The sequence below is a fragment of the Saimiri boliviensis genome, chromosome 4 (assembly GCF_048565385.1).
Source record: "Saimiri boliviensis isolate mSaiBol1 chromosome 4, mSaiBol1.pri, whole genome shotgun sequence".
NCBI classification, from domain to species: Eukaryota; Metazoa; Chordata; class Mammalia; order Primates; family Cebidae; genus Saimiri; species Saimiri boliviensis.
Genome location: NC_133452.1, coordinates 132985162 through 133003497, shown reverse-complemented (window position 1 = coordinate 133003497; position 18336 = coordinate 132985162). Strand labels below are relative to the sequence as shown.

At 46.7% G+C, this 18336-nt stretch overlaps 1 protein-coding gene and 1 non-coding gene across 2 annotated transcripts; one reads left to right on the top strand and one right to left on the bottom strand.

The window, feature by feature from the left end:
* Window positions 1-10375: 10375 nt before the first annotated feature.
* On the bottom strand, window positions 10376-13584 carry LOC120363078 (HLA class I histocompatibility antigen, A alpha chain-like). Its single transcript, XM_039467270.2, has 8 exons — window positions 13451-13584; window positions 13052-13321; window positions 12412-12687; window positions 11563-11838; window positions 11343-11459; window positions 10869-10901; window positions 10718-10765; window positions 10376-10549 (listed from the first exon to the last, which is right to left on the bottom strand). Exons 1-8 carry the CDS (start codon window positions 13512-13514, stop codon window positions 10545-10547), a joined length of 1089 nt encoding a protein of 362 aa, XP_039323204.2. The 5' UTR covers window positions 13515-13584; the 3' UTR covers window positions 10376-10544.
* Window positions 13585-17507: 3923 nt separating this feature from the next.
* On the top strand, window positions 17508-17648 carry LOC120363079 (U4 spliceosomal RNA). Its single transcript, XR_005578789.2, has one exon. It is a non-coding gene; the product is annotated as a U4 spliceosomal RNA (small nuclear RNA).
* The last annotated feature ends 688 nt before the right edge of the window (window positions 17649-18336 follow it).

Sequence of the window (18336 nt, the reverse complement as noted above, 5' to 3'; positions counted from 1 at the left end):
AGTGTTTTAACTGATATATCGCTTAATAGCTCAATTTTGGAGAAGTGGAGATTCCACTTCTTGAAAACATTATTTCTGGGATTATTTAGATATTCTTTATTTTCTGTCAGTGGTGCACGTAGATCTTTTTGTAGAAATTATGCTCACTATTAAAAAATTGATGCCTAGGACTTCATGACTAAAACACCAAAAGCATTGGCAACAAAAGCCAAAATAGATATATAGATCCTAATTAAACTCCAGAGCTTCTGCACAGCACAAGAAACAGTCATTAGAGTGAACTGGCAACCAACAGAATGGGAAAAAATTTTTGCAATCTACCCATCTGGCAAAGGACTAATATCCAGAATCTACAAAGAACTAAAACAGATTTACAAGGAAAACCAAATAAACCCATTCAAAAGTGGGTGAAGGATATGAACAGACACTTTACAAAAGAAGACATACATGAGGCCAACAAACGTATGAAAAAGTGCTCATCATCACTGGTCATTAGAGAAATGCAAATCAAAACCACATTGAGATACCATCTCACACCAGTTAGAATGGCGATCATTACAAAATCTGGAAACAACAGATGCTGGAGAGGATGTGGAGAAATGGGAACACTTTTACACTGTTGGTGGGAGTGTAAATTAATTCAACCATTGTGGAAGACAGTGTGGCAATTCCTCAAGGACCTAGAAATAGAAATTCCATTTGACCCAGCAATCTCATTACTGGGTATATATCCAAAGGATTATAAATCGTTCTGTTATGACACATGCACAGGAATATTCATTGCAGCACTGTTTACAATAGCAAAGACCTGGAACCAACCCAAATGTGCATCAATGATAGCCTAGACAGGGAAATGTGGCACATATACACCATGGAATACTATGCAGCCATAAAAAATGATGAGTTCGTGTCCTTTGTAGGGACATGGATGAACCTGAAAACCACCATTCTCAGCAAACTGACCCAAGAACAGAAAATCAAACACTGCATGTTCTCACTCACAGGCAGGTGTTGAACAATGAGAACACATGGAAACAGGGAGAGGAGCATCACACGCTGAGGGCTGGGGGTGGGGGAACCAGAGGAGGGTCAGCGGCGGTGGGGGGTGTGAGGAGTTGGGGAGGGATAACATGGGGAGAAATGCCAGATACAGGTGACGGGCAGGAAGGCAGCAAACCACATTGCCATGTATGTTCCTATGCAACAATCCTGCATGTTCTTCACATGTGCCCCAAAATCTAAAATTCAATAAAATGTATATTAGGAGAAAAAAAATTGATGCCTGAACATGGTATTACTTTAATTATTGTTTTCTTGGTGGATTTTTAAATTTTTCACTGGTTTTACATTAGTTGCAGATACTTCACTTTTGTACTGGAGTTGTATCCTACAATTTTGACAAATTCAATTACTAATTCTAGAAGTTTTATTTGCCTTAAGATTTTCCACTTAGATAATAGTGTCACTTGCAAACTAGGACACTTGACTCCTCTTTCATTTGTAAGTCTTTCTTTTGTTTTTCTTGGCTTAATGCTCTGGTCAGGACCTTCAGGACAACGTCTTTGCCCTTTTAATGTTTTTAGGTAGAGAGTAATCAATTTTCATCATAAAATATGATGTGAGGGGTAAGTATCACATAGAAGTCATTTATCAAATTGAAGAACTTGCCAACTATTTCTACTTATTGACAAATTTTATTACAAATGAGTGTTGCATTCTATTTTTTATTAACTTACTTTTTAACTTTTAGGTTCAGCGATACATGTGCAGCCTTGTTATCTGTTTAAATTGCATGTCATGGGGCTTTGGTGTCCAGATTATTTCACCATGCAGGTTATAAGCATGGTACATGATAGGAAGTTTTAAAATCCTTCCTCTTCTCACATCCTCCACCCTGAGGTAGGCTCTGGTGTCTAGTGTTCCCGTCTTTGAGTCCATGTGAACTCACTGTCAAGCTCCCATTTATACGTGAGAACACGTGGTGTTTGGTTTTCTGTTACTTTGTTAGTTCTCAGGATAATGGCCTCTAGTTTTATCCATATTGCTGCAAAGGACATGACCTTGTTCTTTTTTATGTCTGTGTAGTGTTCTATGGTGTAGATGTGCCACATTTTCCTTATGCAGTCTACCATTGCTGGGCATTTAGTTTGATTCCATGTCTTTGCTATTCTGAATAGTGCTGCAGTGGACATGTGTCTTTAAGGTAGAACGATTTATATTCCTTTGGGAATATACCCAATAAACGGATTGCTGGGTCAAATGGTAGGTCTGAGTTCTTTGAAAAATTGCCAAACTACTTCCCATGATGGCGGAACTAATGAATTTACATTCCCACTAGCAGTGTGTAAGTGTTCCCTTGCCAGCATCTGTAATTTTTGACTTTTTAATAATAGCTGTTCTGACTGTTCTGGTGTGAAATAGTAACTAATTGTGGTTAGGATTTATATTTCTCTAGTGATTAGTGATGTCAATCACGTTTTCATAAGCTTGTTGACTGTGTGTTGAAACTTTTCGACATACAAGACTTCTTTTGAAAAGTGTCTGTTCTGTTCTTCGCCTACTTTTTAATGAAGTGTTTTGTTTTCTGCTTGTTAATTTGTTTAAATTCTTCATGGATTCTGAATATTAGACCTTTGTCAAAGGCATAGTGTGTCATATTTTCTTCCGTTCTGTAGGCTGACTCTTTACTCTGTTGATAGTTTATTTTGCTGTGAAGAAGCTCTTTTTTTTTTTTTTTTTTTTTTTTGAGACGGAGTTTCGCTCTTGTTGCCCAGGCTGGAGTGCAATGGCGCGATCTCGGCTCACCGCAACCTCCGCCTCCTGGGTTCAGGCAATTCTCCTGCCTCAGCCTCCTGAGTAGCTGGGATTACAGGCACGCACCACCATGCCCAGCTAATTTTTTGTAATTTTAGTAGAGACGGGGTTTCACTAAGTTGATCAGGATGGTCTCGATCTCTTGACCTCGTGATCCACCCGCCTCGGCCTCCCAAAGTGCTGGGATTACAGGCTTGAGCCACCGCGCCCGGCTCAAGAAGCTCTTTAATTGGCATCTTCGTTTGATACATTTTATAAATGTTTAAACATTTTTTAAGCTTTTATTTCAGTTTTGGGGTACATGCCAGCAGCTGAGGCAGCACAGTGGGGTGCAGGCGCATTGGCTCCTGTGGGGTACCGCCAGGAGTGGGGCTGTGGTGTTTCTGTGCAATGCTCGCACCAGCAGTGCTGGGGGTGTGGTGGGGGAGGAGTTGCTGGCGTCTGTTCTCACACTGCCACAGGCAGCTAGGACAGCCAGAAAGATTGCTTGAACCTGGGAGGTGGAGGCTGCAGGTCGCTATGATCCTGACATTACACTCAGCCTTGGTGAAAGCGTGAGACCTGTTTGAATTTTTTTTTTTTTTTTTTGAGATGGAGTCTCACATTTTCGCCCAGGCTTGAGTGCAGTGGCGCGATCTTGGTTCACTGCAACCTCAGCCTCCTGGGTTCAAGAGATTCTCCTGCGTCAGCCTACTGAGGAGCTGCGATTACAGGTGCCCACCACCATGCCCAGCTAATTTTTTATTTTTTATTTTTTATTTATTTTATTTTATTTTTTTATTTTTATTTTATTTATTTTTTTTTTGAGACTGAGTCTCGCTCTTGTTACCCAGGCTGGAGTGCAATGGCGCGATCTCGGCTCACCGCAACCTCCGCCTCCTGGGTTCAGGCAATTCTCCTGCCTCAGCCTCCTGAGTAGCTGGGATTACAGGCACGAGCCACCATGCCCAGCTAATTTTTTGTATTTTTAGTAGAGACGGGGTTTCACCATGTTGACCAGGATGGTCTCGATCTCTCGACCTCGTGATCCACCCGCCTCGGCCTCCCAAAGTGCTGGGATTACAGGCTTGAGCCACCGCGCCCGGCTTAATTTTTTATTTTTAGTAAATACAGGGTTTTGCCATGTTGGCCAGGCTGGTCCCAAACTCCTGACTTCAAGGCATCTGTCCACCAGGGCCACCCGAAGGGCTGGGAGCCACTGCATGCAGCCGGCTTTTTATATTAGTTGAGTTAGTTTTGTTATTTAATTTGCAGGTGTTAAATCAAACTTACTTCTCCATAAAAAACCAATCTGGCACGACATATTGTTCTTTTATGTTTATTTGAATTTAACAAGTTTTTGAATAGAATTTTGGGTTTGGATTCAAGAGAAATAGTTGTTTGGGGTTCTGTTTTCTTGTAAGTTTTTTGTCTGCTTGCTTTCTTTTTCTCTTTCTTTCTCTTTCTTCTTTCTTCTTTCTTTTCTTTCTTTCTTTTTCTTTCTTTCTTCCTGTCTCTCTTCCTCCGTCCCTCCCTCTTCTTTCTTTCTTTCCTCTTTCTTTCTCTTTCTTTCTTTCTTTCTTTCTTTCTTTCTTCTTTCTTTCTTTCTTTCTTTCTTTCTTTCTTTCTTTCTTTCTTTCTTTCTTTCTTTCTTTCTTTCTACCTGAGTAATACTGGCCTCATAAATTGAGTTGAAAATGGTTGCCTTTTTTAATTTCTAAAAGAGTGTGTGTAAAATTGATGTTATTTCTCAGTTATATGTTCCATACAATTCATCAGTGAAGCCTTCTGGACCTGGAGTTTCCTCTATGGGAAGAATTTGAATTACAAATTCAATTTCTGCAATCTATCTATGGCTGGCCACATTTCCTATTTCTGCTTGGGTCAGTTTTCATGAGTTTTCATGAAAGCAGTCAGATGCCCACCTGCTCAAGCTGCCTCATTGTCTCAGGTAAATACTTGAGGTTCGTCATCTCGCACCAAGAAGATTAAGGACACTGACACACAAGGAGTGAGTTTAGGAGCAGAGGTTTAATAGGCAAAAGAAAGACAAAGGGGAACAGCTCTCTGTCTTGCAAGAGAAAGGGAAGCCTGAAAGTGAATTACAGCCCAGAATAAGAGTGCCCCAGATTTTGTAGGCAGGCTTGAGGAGATGGTGTCTGATTTATGCGGGGTCCACAGGTTGTTTGGACCAGGCATGACTTGTGACTTGCATCTGAAGTGAGGACAGTCTCATGGGACTGAGCCCTTGAACCAGTGGAGTCTGAGGCGAACTCCAGGTAGTTAGTGTCAGAATTGTGTCAAATTCTAGGACTCTCACCTGCTGCTGCAGATTCAGACAATTACTGTGGTGGAGGAAAACTGCATCACCATCCCACAGAGAGAAACATGTAGTCAGAGTAAGCACGTAAACCTCTGCCTTCTTCAGTCCCAGAGGAAAAGGTAAAAACATCAGCATTTGTTTCATGACCCTAACCTGCTAAACACAGGTTGTCAGCAGCTGTTCATTGTCCAGACAATGGAGTGGTCCTACCCCTAACCTAGAAGTTAGGATTTTCTTTTAGGCCTCTGAGGGGGTCACATAAATACTAATAAGTGGTAGAGATTCTTTCCCCAGAAATATTTCCACATGAAAGAAAATATAGATATTAATATAAAACATCAGTGTGCACCCAGATCCTCTGAGATCTTACAAACCTGGGTGTTTTAAATCCTAGTAAGAGACAATGCCATGGAAAGATGTGTGAATAATCATTTCACCATCACACCATCCCACTCGAAGTATCTAGAGTATGAACTGGGATAGACAAACACGTGATGTAATCATTTATTTTCAAGGAAATGGATGGAAAGATGTTATTTATTAGTCACCCGTTCATTCAGACACTCTGAGTGAGATAAAGTCCTCATCTTGAATCATTGCTCCAAGAATTAAAAGTTTTTATTCTTTTTTCACCTCTACACTCAGCACTTGGACCCTTTTAATACATCAGAATTTCACACCGTCAATGAAAGGAGTCAAACTCTATAAAACATTTGAAGAGATTTATTCTGAGCCAAATATGAATGATCACAGCCCATGACACAGCCCTCAGGAGACCCTGAGAACACGTGCTCAAGGTGGTTGGGGTGCAGGTTGGTTTTATACATTTTTGGAAGATAAGAGACATCAATGAAATACATTTAAGATGTACATTGGGCCGGGCACGGTGGCTCACGCCTGTAATCCCAGCACTTTGGGAGGCCGAGGCAGGTGGATCACAAGGTCAAGAGATCGAGACCATCCTGGTCAACATGGTGAAACCCCACCTCTACTAAAAATACAAAAAATTAGCTGGGCATGGTGGTGCGTGCCTGTAATCCCAGCTACTCAGGAGGCTGAGGCAGGAGAATTGCCTGAACCCAGGAGGCGGAGGTTGCGCTGAGCCGAGATCGCGCCATTGCACTCCAGCCTGGGTAACAAGGGCGAAACTCCGTCTCAAAAAAAAAAAAAAAAAAAAAAAAAGATATACATTGGTTCAGTCCAGAAAAATGAAACAATGTGAAGCAAGTGGGTGTGGGGGTAGTGCTTCTAGGTTATAGGTAGATTTTAAAATGTTCTGATTGGCAATTGATTGAGCTATTATCAATAGAAAGAACTATGTGTGTTATAATGTGGAGTCCAAAACTTTACCATGCAGATGCAGCCTCCAGGTGGCAGGCTTCAGAGAGAATAGATTGGAAATGTTTCTAATCAGACATAGGGTCTGTGTCGATGTTAAATGCTGGTCAGCTTTTCCTGAATTCCAAAATGGAAGAGGGCATAATGAAGCATGTTCAATGCCTGCTTCCCCTGATGGCCTGAGATAGACTTTCAGGTGAACTTTTGAGTGCCCTGGCAGAGGAGGGTGTCCATTAAGATGGTTGGGAGGGGGTGGCTTTGAAGTTCATTTTTGGTTTACAACATGTAAAGTGTTGAGAGGAGACAGAAACCACCTCCCTCCCTGGAAGAGGATAACCCTCCAGTCACCCCTGCAGTGGATCATGGACATGAGTCTTAGGCTCCACCAGTCAGATGAGCACCTGCTGAAGCTGTCATTGTCTCGGGTAAATACTTGAAGTTCATCATCTTGCACCAAGAAGATGAAGGACACGGACACACGAGGAGTGAATTTAGGAGCAGAGGTTTAATAGGCAAAGGAAAGAAAAGAAAGACAAAGGAGAACGGTTCTCTCTCTTGCAAGGGAGAGGGGTGCCTGAGAAAGAATTCTGGCGTGTCATGGGAGTGCATCAGATTTTACAGGCAGGCTTGAGGAGATGGCGTCTGATTTATGGAGACCCCACAGGTTGGTTGGACCAGGTGTGACATTTACATAGTGTGTGGGGACAGCTGTTTCCCCCACCCTAATCCTATTATGGAAATGGGCTTTCCATTTGTCTGTGGCCATGCTGTGTGCTCCTTGCTGTAATTATGGCTGGTAAAGAGAAGGGAAGACGGGGCTGCCCTTGTGAACATGCCTAGTCCCAGGTGTCCTTTTGCTACTGGCACAGCTGCTGCATTCATCCCTGAGAGCTCCCAGCTTGCTTGTCTGTGTCTGAAGCTTGATTTTACAGGCTGCTCTTTGTTAGGAAAGAAAATGATTTGGGTGCTGCTCTTCATTAAAAGGAAAACCGAACTGAGTCTTCTGTACCCTTGTTACCTCCTAAATAATTTCTACTTAATTCCTATATCACTGCCAGACTCTGAGCCAGAATGAGGTGGCAGAGAGAGGCTGGGACTATGCGGAATGCATTTTAGAGAGAATGGCTGAGTGGCAGTGGTGATGTCCAGTTCCAGAAACAGCAGTGACATCTGTCCTAGCCTCAGGGTCCGGTGTCCAGCACCAGGTGTCAGAGGCGTGAGCAGTGGCGTCTGTCCTCAGCAGCAGGGGCAGTTGTTCCCAAGAGGGACCAGATCAAGAGTGGGCTGTGGATTCTGTTCCTGGATGTATAATTTCCAGCAGGGTTCTGTGGCCTTCCCCACCATAAAATTAGCCCCCAGTACCAGATATACTACTTCAGGTGTAAATTAAAGAAATTTGTTTCCCATAGTTTGCTCCAAGAAGTGGGTGAGAAATCAGTCTGTGGCCCAGTGTCAGAGAGCAGCATTCAGAGGTGTTCTTTGTGTGAGAGCCACATCCGGAATTGTCTACCTGGCCTCTACGCCATGGTGGAGAGATCAACAGGGACTATCACATCTCATAATTGATGATGTACATCCTGCCTTTGCTTGCTGTGAGAAAAAGCCTCTTTTAACCAAGATTTGAAAACCCACCCGACCCACCCACCCTGGGCACTCTCGGATCACTTATCTCAGTGTTTCCCAAGCTGGCTTAGCAACAGGATTGATGGCAGGGGCTTAGAAAATCCTCAGGCCACTCTCTAGAACTGCTGTCCCACAGTATTATGCACAAGACCAAGGCATCATTTATATAACAAGCTCTACAGGCGAGGCTGATGCACAGACATGTGGGATCCACGTGTTCTTTCTATTCCAAGGTGTGATCTGGAGACCAACAGCAGGAGCTCCAGCCTTGTCATAAATCCAGAATCTCTTGCTAGACTCCGGACTTTCTGGATCTCAGCACCACGTCCAGGTGATTCCTGTGCACATGGGAGGTCCTTGTCTAAGCGTCCTCTAGGCGTGGGGTCAGAACTGTGAAGTCTGCTCTGGGTGTCGTCTGATCAGCTCCCTTAGAACTGGAGGTCCAGGGTTCAGTCCTTGCGCTCATTCTTTTCCACAATCACTGCCTCGGCGCCCTCATCCATGCTTGAGGTTTTAGGTATCGTTTATGTGGTGTGACCTCTAAGTCTGTTCTCCAGTGCAGTCCTTTCTCCTAAACTCTGGAGTTGTCTGTCCGACTTCCACCCCGGCTCCCTCACCTGCATTCCTAGTAGACATCTCCACTAAGTGCCTCGGGTGCCCCCTCCTCGGCATTCCTAGTAGACATCTCCACTAAGTGCCTCGGGTGCCCCCTCCTCGGTATGCTCCTGCCAGAGTCCCCCCATCTCCACTGACAGAAGCTCCACCCTTCCTTCTACTCAGTCAGTTTACAACTATGAGTGTCCTTGATTCTTCTTTCTCACACCACAGATACAATCCATTGGCAAATGCTGTGAGTCCATCTTAAAATGCATCCAGAATCTCCTCATGTCCCACTATTTCCCCCAGTGAAAGTAACTGACACCTCCAGCCTGGAATACTGCACTCTCTTCCTACTATTTTCCCTTCTGCCTCCTTCATCCCTCACCTCTCAGCCTCTCAGTTTTCTTCTCGGTATAGCAGTCAGTGACCTCCTTTTAAAAGGGGTCATATCATATCCCTCTTCTGCTGAAAACTGTCCTCTAACTCTCATGTCACTCAGAGCAAGGATCAGATCCAATCCCACACCCCCTCAAGCCCACCTGCTCTGACCACACCTCTAACCTCATCTAGTTTCTCTGTCCAGCGCTCCTGGCCTCCTTGCTCTCCTGGGAACACAGACCCCTTCCTGCCCTAGTGCATTTGCCCTGGAGGTTCCCCTGCCTGGAAAGAACCTCCTCAGACATCCTCATGGACACTCCTCCTGTCCCTCAAATATTTCCTCAAAGGTCACCTTTGCAACAAGGCACAGAGACTACCCAGCACAACAGCCACCTTCTCTGTCCCCACTGCCCACACCCTGGATCACCTGCCTCACAGCACTTCCCACCTTCTAGCACGTTCCTTCTTCACTCTGGTTATAGTCTGTCTGTCCTCTGGACAGTGCATCTGCCTCTTCACATTGGAACATATGCTCCAAAAGGCTAGAGATTTTTCTGATTTTACTTCAGTGATGTTCACCAGATGCAGAACCATTCTGTCCTATGTCTGGCCAACACCAAAGGTCAGTTGAATGATCACTGTAGAGCACCTCCCTGTTCTAGGCAGTATCTTTTTCCAACATAGCCTTAGGCCAAATGCTGTTTTGTGGCAGCTACAGCACAAGGTCCCCTCACACTGGCATTGAGCCCTGTGCGTTTCTCAGCAGTGCTGCTTGTGGGCCTCCCTCCCCATCCCTCTTCCCACACCAACAACCCCTCTCTCCCCCCTCCACACACTGCAGCACACAATCACGCTTCTCTCTTCAGGAAAGAACAATTCTGGACTACGGACCCAATTTTACAAACAAACATGTATCTAAATTAGACTCTGCTTTAGATTCCTGAGTTGGGATTGGAGCCAGCACCAAGATCACTGGAACCAGGGCAGGGAGAGAGGGCAGGAGAGCAGAGCAGAAGAGGAGCCCTAGAAGGAGGCCAGGAGCTGAATGGGTCTGAAACTTTGTGTCAGAAACACAGAGACTCCGGTGTGCAGGGGCCGCCCTAGGCGATGTCTGAGCCTCTGTAGTCACAGCTTCTGCTGGACAAGTTTCCACTGACAGGACAAGGACAGTGGAGCAGTGAAGCTGACCCAGCTGAGGACTGACCACATAAAGCCCATGATGGACTCAACAGCAACTGGGCACAGGCCCCGTCCACACTCGGCTCCTCAGAGCCTTCTCCATCCCCACCTGCAACAGACTCAGCACAGCAAACACATGGATTCTGGAAGGTTCTCAGGTCTTTATTTCCTCTCTCAGATTTTATAAAATGACCTATTTAATCAACTCATCAAGCGAAGCCTTTGCAGAAGGAGATGTCAGAGGCTCTTGAAGCCACAAAGGGAAGGTGTGAAGAAATCCTGCCTCTCAGTCCCACACAAGGCAGCTGTCTCAGGCTACAGAAAACAACAGTCATGAACAAATTCTGTCCATTCATGGTAAGTGACACTCTGAACAGCCCACCACACACTCGAAATGTCCCAAAGAATCCCCATTCCCCAGTCTTTTCCTTTCTGCCCCAACCCCCGCCTACTTGAGGCCCCCTCCCCACCCCAGGTTCTCACCTTTACAAGCTGTGAGAGACACATCAGAGCCCTGGGCACTGTCGCTGCCTGGGGTAGAACAAAAACAGGACCTGATCAGAGCCCGCAGGAGATGTGGGACAGGAGGAATTACGGGGTGGGTGACTCCTCCACACTCCCGCCCCTCACTTACTCGCAGCCTGAGAGTAGCTCCCTCTGTTTCCACCTGTGGGAAGAAAATGTCCTGTGAGGGGACAGGGAGGAGGCAGGGCCCTGAGATTTTAAAGGAACCTCCTAGTCTTGGACCCAAGAGAAGTTTCCAGAATTATGACTACGGACCCAGGGCAGGATCAGGAAACACCAGGAAAGCAGGTGTGGGTCCTGGACCAACTGCCCTCTTAAGTTCTGTCCTTAGCAGGGACCTTCCCCTGACTCGTGGCTGCTGGAATCAGGTCTCCAACAGCACAATCATCACGGTGATACATCTGTCCTTCATTGTCATGTCTGCTTCACAAAAGAGTAAGTGCTGGCACCCAGGATCCCAGGCTGGGTCGGCCCATGTGTGGATGGTGCTTCCCAGCAGTGAGGCAGGGCACACTTCTACCTGGGGCTTGAAACCTCCAGTGGGACAAGAAAAGCCAGACCCCACCCCTCACCCCTTCCCTACCTGAGCTCTTCCTCCTCCGTATTACAGCAGCAACCACAGCTCCAGTGACCACAGCTCCTAGGACAGCCAGGCCAGCAATGATGCCCACAATGCGGGTGGTGCGCTGGGAAGGTGGCTCTGGGAAAGGAGGGGAAGGTGAGGGGCCCTGACCCTGCCGAAGGCTCCAGAAGGGCTCCTGCTTTCCCTGAGAAGAAACATGTCCCCCCATCCCCCTCCATACCCCATCTCAGGGTGAGGGGCTCCAGCAGCCCCTCGTGCTGCACATGGCACGTGTATCTCTGCTCTTCTCCAGAAGGCACCACCACAGCTGCCCACTTCTGGAAGGTTCCATCCCCTGCTGGCCTGGTCTCCACAAGCTCGGTGTCCTGAGTTTGGTCCTCCCCATCCCGCTGCCAGGTCAGTGTGATCTCCGCAGGGTAGAAGCCCAGGGCCCAGCACCTCAGGGTGGCCTCATGGTCAGAGACGGGGTGGTGGGTCACGTGTGTCTTTGGGGGATCTGAGGGGAAGAGTCAGAAAATTCAGGCACTTTGGATTTCTCATGGGACACCCCAGCAGCACCTATGTGACCATCTGAGAATGGACAGAACACCTGGGGTGGGGAAGGGAGCACAGAACCCAGACACCAGCCTGGACACAGGCACCTGGGATAGTCTCCTATTCCGTGGAAAGTTCTAGTCTCTGAGGGAGGAACTGCGACTTCTGGTCCTGACCTGAGTGGAGGCAGAAGGACTCAGAAAAGCTGGAATCAGACCTTCAAACATTTGAGTGTGAGGCAGAGAACAAGGCCTGAGAGAAAAAGTCACGGTGCACGAGGTGACTGCAGGGATCAAAGGGGACCTCTGTTCAGTATTCCAGGTACTATCTCCCCCTTCACTTCCTCAGAGACGTCATTCTTTAATTGTGCCAGAGAGCAGAGGAGGCCCTCAGAGGAAAGTCAGGAAAACTCATGCCATTCTCCATTCAAGGGAGGAAGATATTCTAGGGCTGATCCCATTTCCTCCCCTCCTCGTGGGAGGCTATCCAGAGAGATCTACAGGAGATGGGGAAGGCTCCCCACTGCCCCTGGTACCCGCGCGCTGCAGCGCCTCCTTCCCGTTCTTCAGGTGTCTGCGGAGCCACTCCAGGCACGCGCCCTCCAGGTAGGCTCTCAAACTCTCCGCCTCATGGGCCGCCTCCAACTTGCGCTTGGTGATCTGGGCCATCGTGTCCGCGGCAGTCCAGGAGCGCAGGTCCTCGTTCAGGGCGATGTGATCCTTGCCATCGTAGGCTGACTTGTAATACCCGCGGAGGAGGCGCCCGTCCGGCCCCATTTCGCAGCCATACAAATCCTGGATAGTGTGAGGCTCTGGACCGGGCCCCGCGGTCAGCCCCGCCCACCGAGCCCCGCCCCCGCCCACCGAGCCCCGCCCCGCGGTCAGCCCCGCCCACCGAGCCCCGCCCCGAGGTCAGCCCCGCCCACCGAGCCCCGCCCCGCCCGGCCCCCGCCCCCGCCCCCGCCCCCGCCCGTACCAACCCGCAGGAATTTTGCCCTAAACTGAAAATGAAACTTGGTAATGAAAAGAGCCCCGCCTGGGGCTCTCCGTGGTGGAGGGTCTGGGCGGGTCCGCAGGCTCCGGGTGGACCTCGGACCCGGAGACTCGGGGAGACTCAAGCGGCCCGTGCGGGATGGGGAGGGGTCGTGACCTGGGCCCCGGGCCGGGGTCACTCACCGGCCTCGCTCTGGTTGTAGTAGCCGCTCAGGATCCGCAGGTTCACTTGGTCAGTCTTTGCTTTGGCCTTGGCTCCCTGCGCGTGCTCCTCCCAAAACTCCAAACCCTCCTGCTCCGCCCAGGGCGCCCGCGGCTCCCCTCTCTGAATCGCGGCGTCGCTGTCGAACCACCCGAACTGCGTGTCGTCCACGTAGCCCACGGCGATGAAGCGGGGCTCCCCGCGGCCGGGCCGGGACATGGTGGCGGTGAAATACCACAGGGTGTGGGAGCCTGGGGGCGAGGAGGGGCTGAGACCCGCCGACCCTCCGCCCGGCGCGGCTCCCCGGGTCCTGCGCCTCCTCTGGGCGGGCCCCTCGCCCCTCCCCGCAGAGGCCGTTTCCCTCCCGACCCCGCACTCACTCGCCCAGGTCTGGGTCAGGGCCAGGGCCCCCGAGAGCAGCAGGAGGAGGGTTCGGGGAGCCATGATCCCATCCTCAGTGTCTGTGGAGAATCTGAGTCCTGGTGGGTGACGGGGGACTTTAGAAGAGGGACCGCGGCGACGCTGATTGGCTTCTCTAGAAATCCGACATTCAATGGGAGTGAGGACTCGTCACGAGTATCCAGGAAGAAGAACCCGACACAGGATGGGAGAAGTGAAAGGGGAATGAGGAATCCCCAACGCTGCGCCTCCCCAATGCGGACAAGGCCTTCGGCGCCAGAGACCCTGAGACCCACGCCAGGGACCTGGGACTTTGTCCTGATCCCTCTTCTCCTACACCAAGCCTCTTTGTCACACTGTTTGCCCGAATCCTGGCCAGGGATCTGTCTGTGGGAACCAGGGAGAGATGCCCAGGCTGCGCCCAGCCCCTTCCCCTTCATTTCTTCTCCTGGAATCCCCGTCCCTGAACTGGACTCCCGGCCTCCCACTCCTTACCTCTCCCCTCGGACTCTTGTACAAGGAAACTCACCGCGGGGACTTGATGCCAGACAGTGAGCTCGCCCTGGGAATGGAAGTGTAGAGACAGGGGTTTTCTCTTTAAACCTGGTGAAGTTTTGCCTGAAGGCACCAGATAGAGACCAGTTTTCTTTTTGTTTATTAATACAGTAAGTAGCACAATATTGGTAATCTCTGAATGGTTAGGATTCCAATCTGTCAAAGACCTGTGTCAAAACAGCATTACAGTTAAACTCTCAAAGCTCCTAAGTTTTACTTTCCCGGACTACGGGAACAAAGTGTTCATGCGCATTGAGGGTCTTCATGCATCGCTTGTTCTTGTAATCCCATACACGTAGGGTCTTGTCATCAGCACAACTCAAAATAAACTTCCCCCCAGAATGGAACAGAACTCCACGTACCCAGTTATCATGACCCACGAGAGTCATAAGGCACATGCGTTGGATCTGTGACTCCGGCACATACGGATCTGTGACTCCGGGTTGTTGCACTTAAAATTATCTTTCTTCCCTAGCCCGAGTTTCCCTGTGTGAGTCTAGAACATCTCCTGAATACAAAGAAGCAGGTTTGTTACTGTGTATTGAACCGGGAGCCTGTAGCCATCACCTCAAAGTTGCAAGTGCTCCATGCAGTCCCAATGCTCTTCACCGACGCTCCAGCAGGGCCTGCTTTCGTGAGCTATGCACATCTAAGCACTGTGCATATTTTATTGGGACACTTGGTATTTCTGTAACCTTCTTTTTCTAAAATCATGAGGAAGCCATTAGTTTTTAGGCAGTCCCATATAAAATGTACTAAATACCGAGCCCTAAGAACCCCCTGCTAGGCTCTTCCAAGGCTTTAGAGTCCTTTCCCCTGCTCCCTTTCCTCACCTCCTGCTTCCCCAGCCCTTCTCTCTGCCCCCTCATCACCCTGCTCTCCCCTCAGTTCCCACCACCTAGTGACTCTCAAATTGTGGCATTGTAGAGAACAGTTTCTTTTTCCTAAAAACTTTCTTTCTGTCCCTTTCTATTTAATCCCTGGCTCCTACCCTCACCCCTTCCCTTCACTCAGCCACTGCTCTGCTTTCTGTCACTGCATTCGTGTAATTTCTAGAATTTCATAGACATGCGATCGTATATGATGTAGTCCTTTGTTTGGTCTCTCACTCAGCCCAACAGTGTTTGAGATGATGCCGTTCATTCATTTTTGTTGCTGAGCAGCTGCTGAGTATTGCTGGAATCCCAGTTTACTCATCGGTTTCTCTATTCTCCAGTTGATAGACATGGGGATTACTCCAGTTAGGGTGTGTTACTAATGAAGCCACTACACATAACTGTTCACAAGTGTGGCCTTACATTTTTATTTCTTTTGGATAAATAAATATTCGTGGAATTGCTGGGTCATGTGGTAATAGATGGGCAGCTGTTTAAGAAATTGCCAAACCGCTTTACAAATTGGCTGCCACATTTTTTGCATTCGAACCAGCAATATCAGACATTTCTATTTCTTTCATATTCTTGCCAGTATTTGGACTTATCATATGTCTTTTTAGCTTACCTATTCTACGTGATGTGTGGTGGTTTCTCACCGTGGTTTTAAGCTGCACTTCTCTGCTGACAGGTATGGTTCGCTGTCTTCTCAGGTTCATCTAACTGACTTGACTTACTACATATATTTTATGAACTATTTAGCAAATTGAATGATTAATTTTAGAAGCTTTTCAGAATGCCCGAGTGTTTCCTACATGTGCAATGAAGTAGGTGACAAAGAAAGACTTTTATTTCTTTCTTTCCTATCTATTAATCTTTTTTCTTTTAAAATTATTTTTATTTGGTGGAAATGAAGTCTCATTACCAGGCTTCTCTCAAACTCCTGAACTCAAGTGATCCTCCCAGCTCAGTCTCCCATAATGCAGGGATTACAGGAAGGAGCCACCATGCCTGGTCCTTCTGTTGGTCTTTTATTTCATTTTCTTGCCGTGTTGCACTGGTTAGGATGCCTGTTACGTCTCACAAGAATGATGAGAGCTCACATCTTCATTTACAAGGAACTTAAAAAAAAGTGCAAGAAAAAGGAAACAGCCCCATCAAAAAGTGGGCAAAGAATATGAACAGACACTTCTCCAGAGAAGACATTTACATGGCCAGGAAACATATGAAAAAAGCTCAATAACACTGACTGTGAGAGAAATGCAAATCAAAACCACAGTGCAATATTATCTCTCTCCAGTCAGGATGGCAATTATTAAAAAGTGAGTAGACAACAGATGCTGGCAAGGCTGCAGAGAAATGGGAACACTTTCACACTGTTGGTGGGAATGTAAACTGGTTCAGCCATTGTGGAGGACAGTGTGGCCCTTCCTCAAAGATCTAGAACCAGAAATACTATTTGTCCTAGCAATCCCATTCCTGGGTATATACCCAAGTGGCTAGAAATCATATTGCTATAAAGACATATGGACATGTATGTTTACTGCAGCACTATTTACAATAGCAAAGACATGGAACCAATCCAAATTCCTGCCAATGATAGATTGGACAAAGAAAATATGGTACATATACACCATGGAATACTACACAGCCATAAAAAGGACTGAGTTCATGTTCTTTGAAGGGACATGGATGAAGCTGGAAGCCATCACTTTCAGTAAACTAACACAAGAACAGAAAACCAAACGCTGCACGTTCTCACTCCTAAGTGGTAGCTGAACAATGAGAACACATGGACAGAGTCAGGGGAACGATACACACCAGGGCCTGTTGGGGAGTAGGGGGCAGGTGAGGGAACTCAGAGGACAGGTCAGTGGGTGCAGGAAACTGCCATGGCAGACTCTATGTGTGTAACAAACCTGCACGTTCTGCACATGTATCCTGGAACTTAAAGTAAAATAAAATACATTAAATAAAAAAAGAAAGTGCCTGACTTACATGTACGCATATGTTCACTGCAGCACTATTCACAATAACAAAGACTTGGAGTCAATAAAAATGTCCAATGGTAGACTGGATAGAGAAAACGTGGCACATATATACCATAGAATACTATGCAGCCATCAAACAGAATGAGGTCATGTCCTTTGCAGGAACATAGATGGAGTTGGAGGCCATTATTCTTAGCAAACTAATGCAGGAACAGAAAACCAAATATTGCATTTTCACTTACAAGTGGGAGCTAAATGATGAGAAAACATGGACACATAGAGGGAACAACACACACTGGGGTCTACTTGAGGGGGGAGGGGGGAGGAGGGAGAGGATGAGGAAAAAGAGCTAATGGGTACTAAGGCCTAATACTTGGTTGGGTACTAATGGGTACAGAAATAATCTGTACAACAAAACCACATGACACAAGTTTACCTATGTAACAAACCTGCACGTGTACCCCTTAACTAAAAATAAACGTTAAAAAAAAAAAGAAAGTTTTTGTCTGGAAAGATCATATAGTTGGTTCTGTGTTTTTTTTCTAAACCAAGTCACACAATCTCTGCCCTTCATTGGAGTGTTGATTCCTGTAGGTTTTTGTCATTATTGTTGTGATAGGAGCTTTGTGCAGTGGCAATATGATAGCCAATGAGGTTCATCCGAGGTGTGATTATTGCTAATCGAAAACTTTTCCCAAGTCCCTGCCATGATGACTTGAAATATAGTCAGCATTGGCAATTTTTGTCAGTTTCTATGGGGACTGAATAAAAAAAAAAAAGACACGACAGGTTTCTAGGTCTACCACGTTATTTTCCCAGTTTTAGTGTCTTTGTTCCTCTTGTCCAGCCAATGTCTTATTAAAAACCACAAAAACAAACAAACCAAAAAAAAAAAAAAAAAAGCTGAATAACATCTTTAAAGTGCAGGAAGAAAAAAAGGTAAACTAAAAATTCTATATCCAGCCCAGATGTTCTTCAAGGACAGGCAAAATAAGGAGATACTTCAGGTAAAAGAAAATTGAGAATTTGTCACCAGCCGATCTGGACAGTATCAATTGGTAAAGAAAATTCTTCAAGGTAGAGGCAAATGATACCAGGTGGAAATTGAGATTATCAGAAAAGATGAAGATGATCATTCGTGGTCAACACTGAGCTAAGTGCAGAAGGCTCTCTTGCTCCCCTCATTTACTCTCACTTTGTATATGTAGAACTGTTTAAAGATGAGAAAAAGATTTTTCCTGTGGGACTTGCAGCCTATATAGATATATTACATAAATGTCTATACCATAAAAGATGGACATTTTATAGAGTATAAATGGTTGCAAGAGTTCTATATTTATGGATACTAGTTCATTATTAACTGAAAGTGGACTGTGAAATGTTAAGAATGAGTTCAGTTCTCAAGAAACTTGAGGCACAGAAAACTATACAAAAGATCAACAAGTCTTG

Coding starts and splice junctions, on each gene's coding strand:
- LOC120363078 (XM_039467270.2), bottom strand. CDS start 13,514: ATGGCTCCCCGAACCCTCCTCCTGCTGCTCTCGGGGGCCCTGGCCCTG. Junction 13,322..13,450: donor CCTGACCCAGACCTGGGCGA/GTGAGTGCGGGG, acceptor CCTCGCCCCCAG/GCTCCCACACCCTGTGGTAT. Junction 12,688..13,051: donor CTACAACCAGAGCGAGGCCG/GTGAGTGACCCC, acceptor GGCCCGGTCCAG/AGCCTCACACTATCCAGGAT.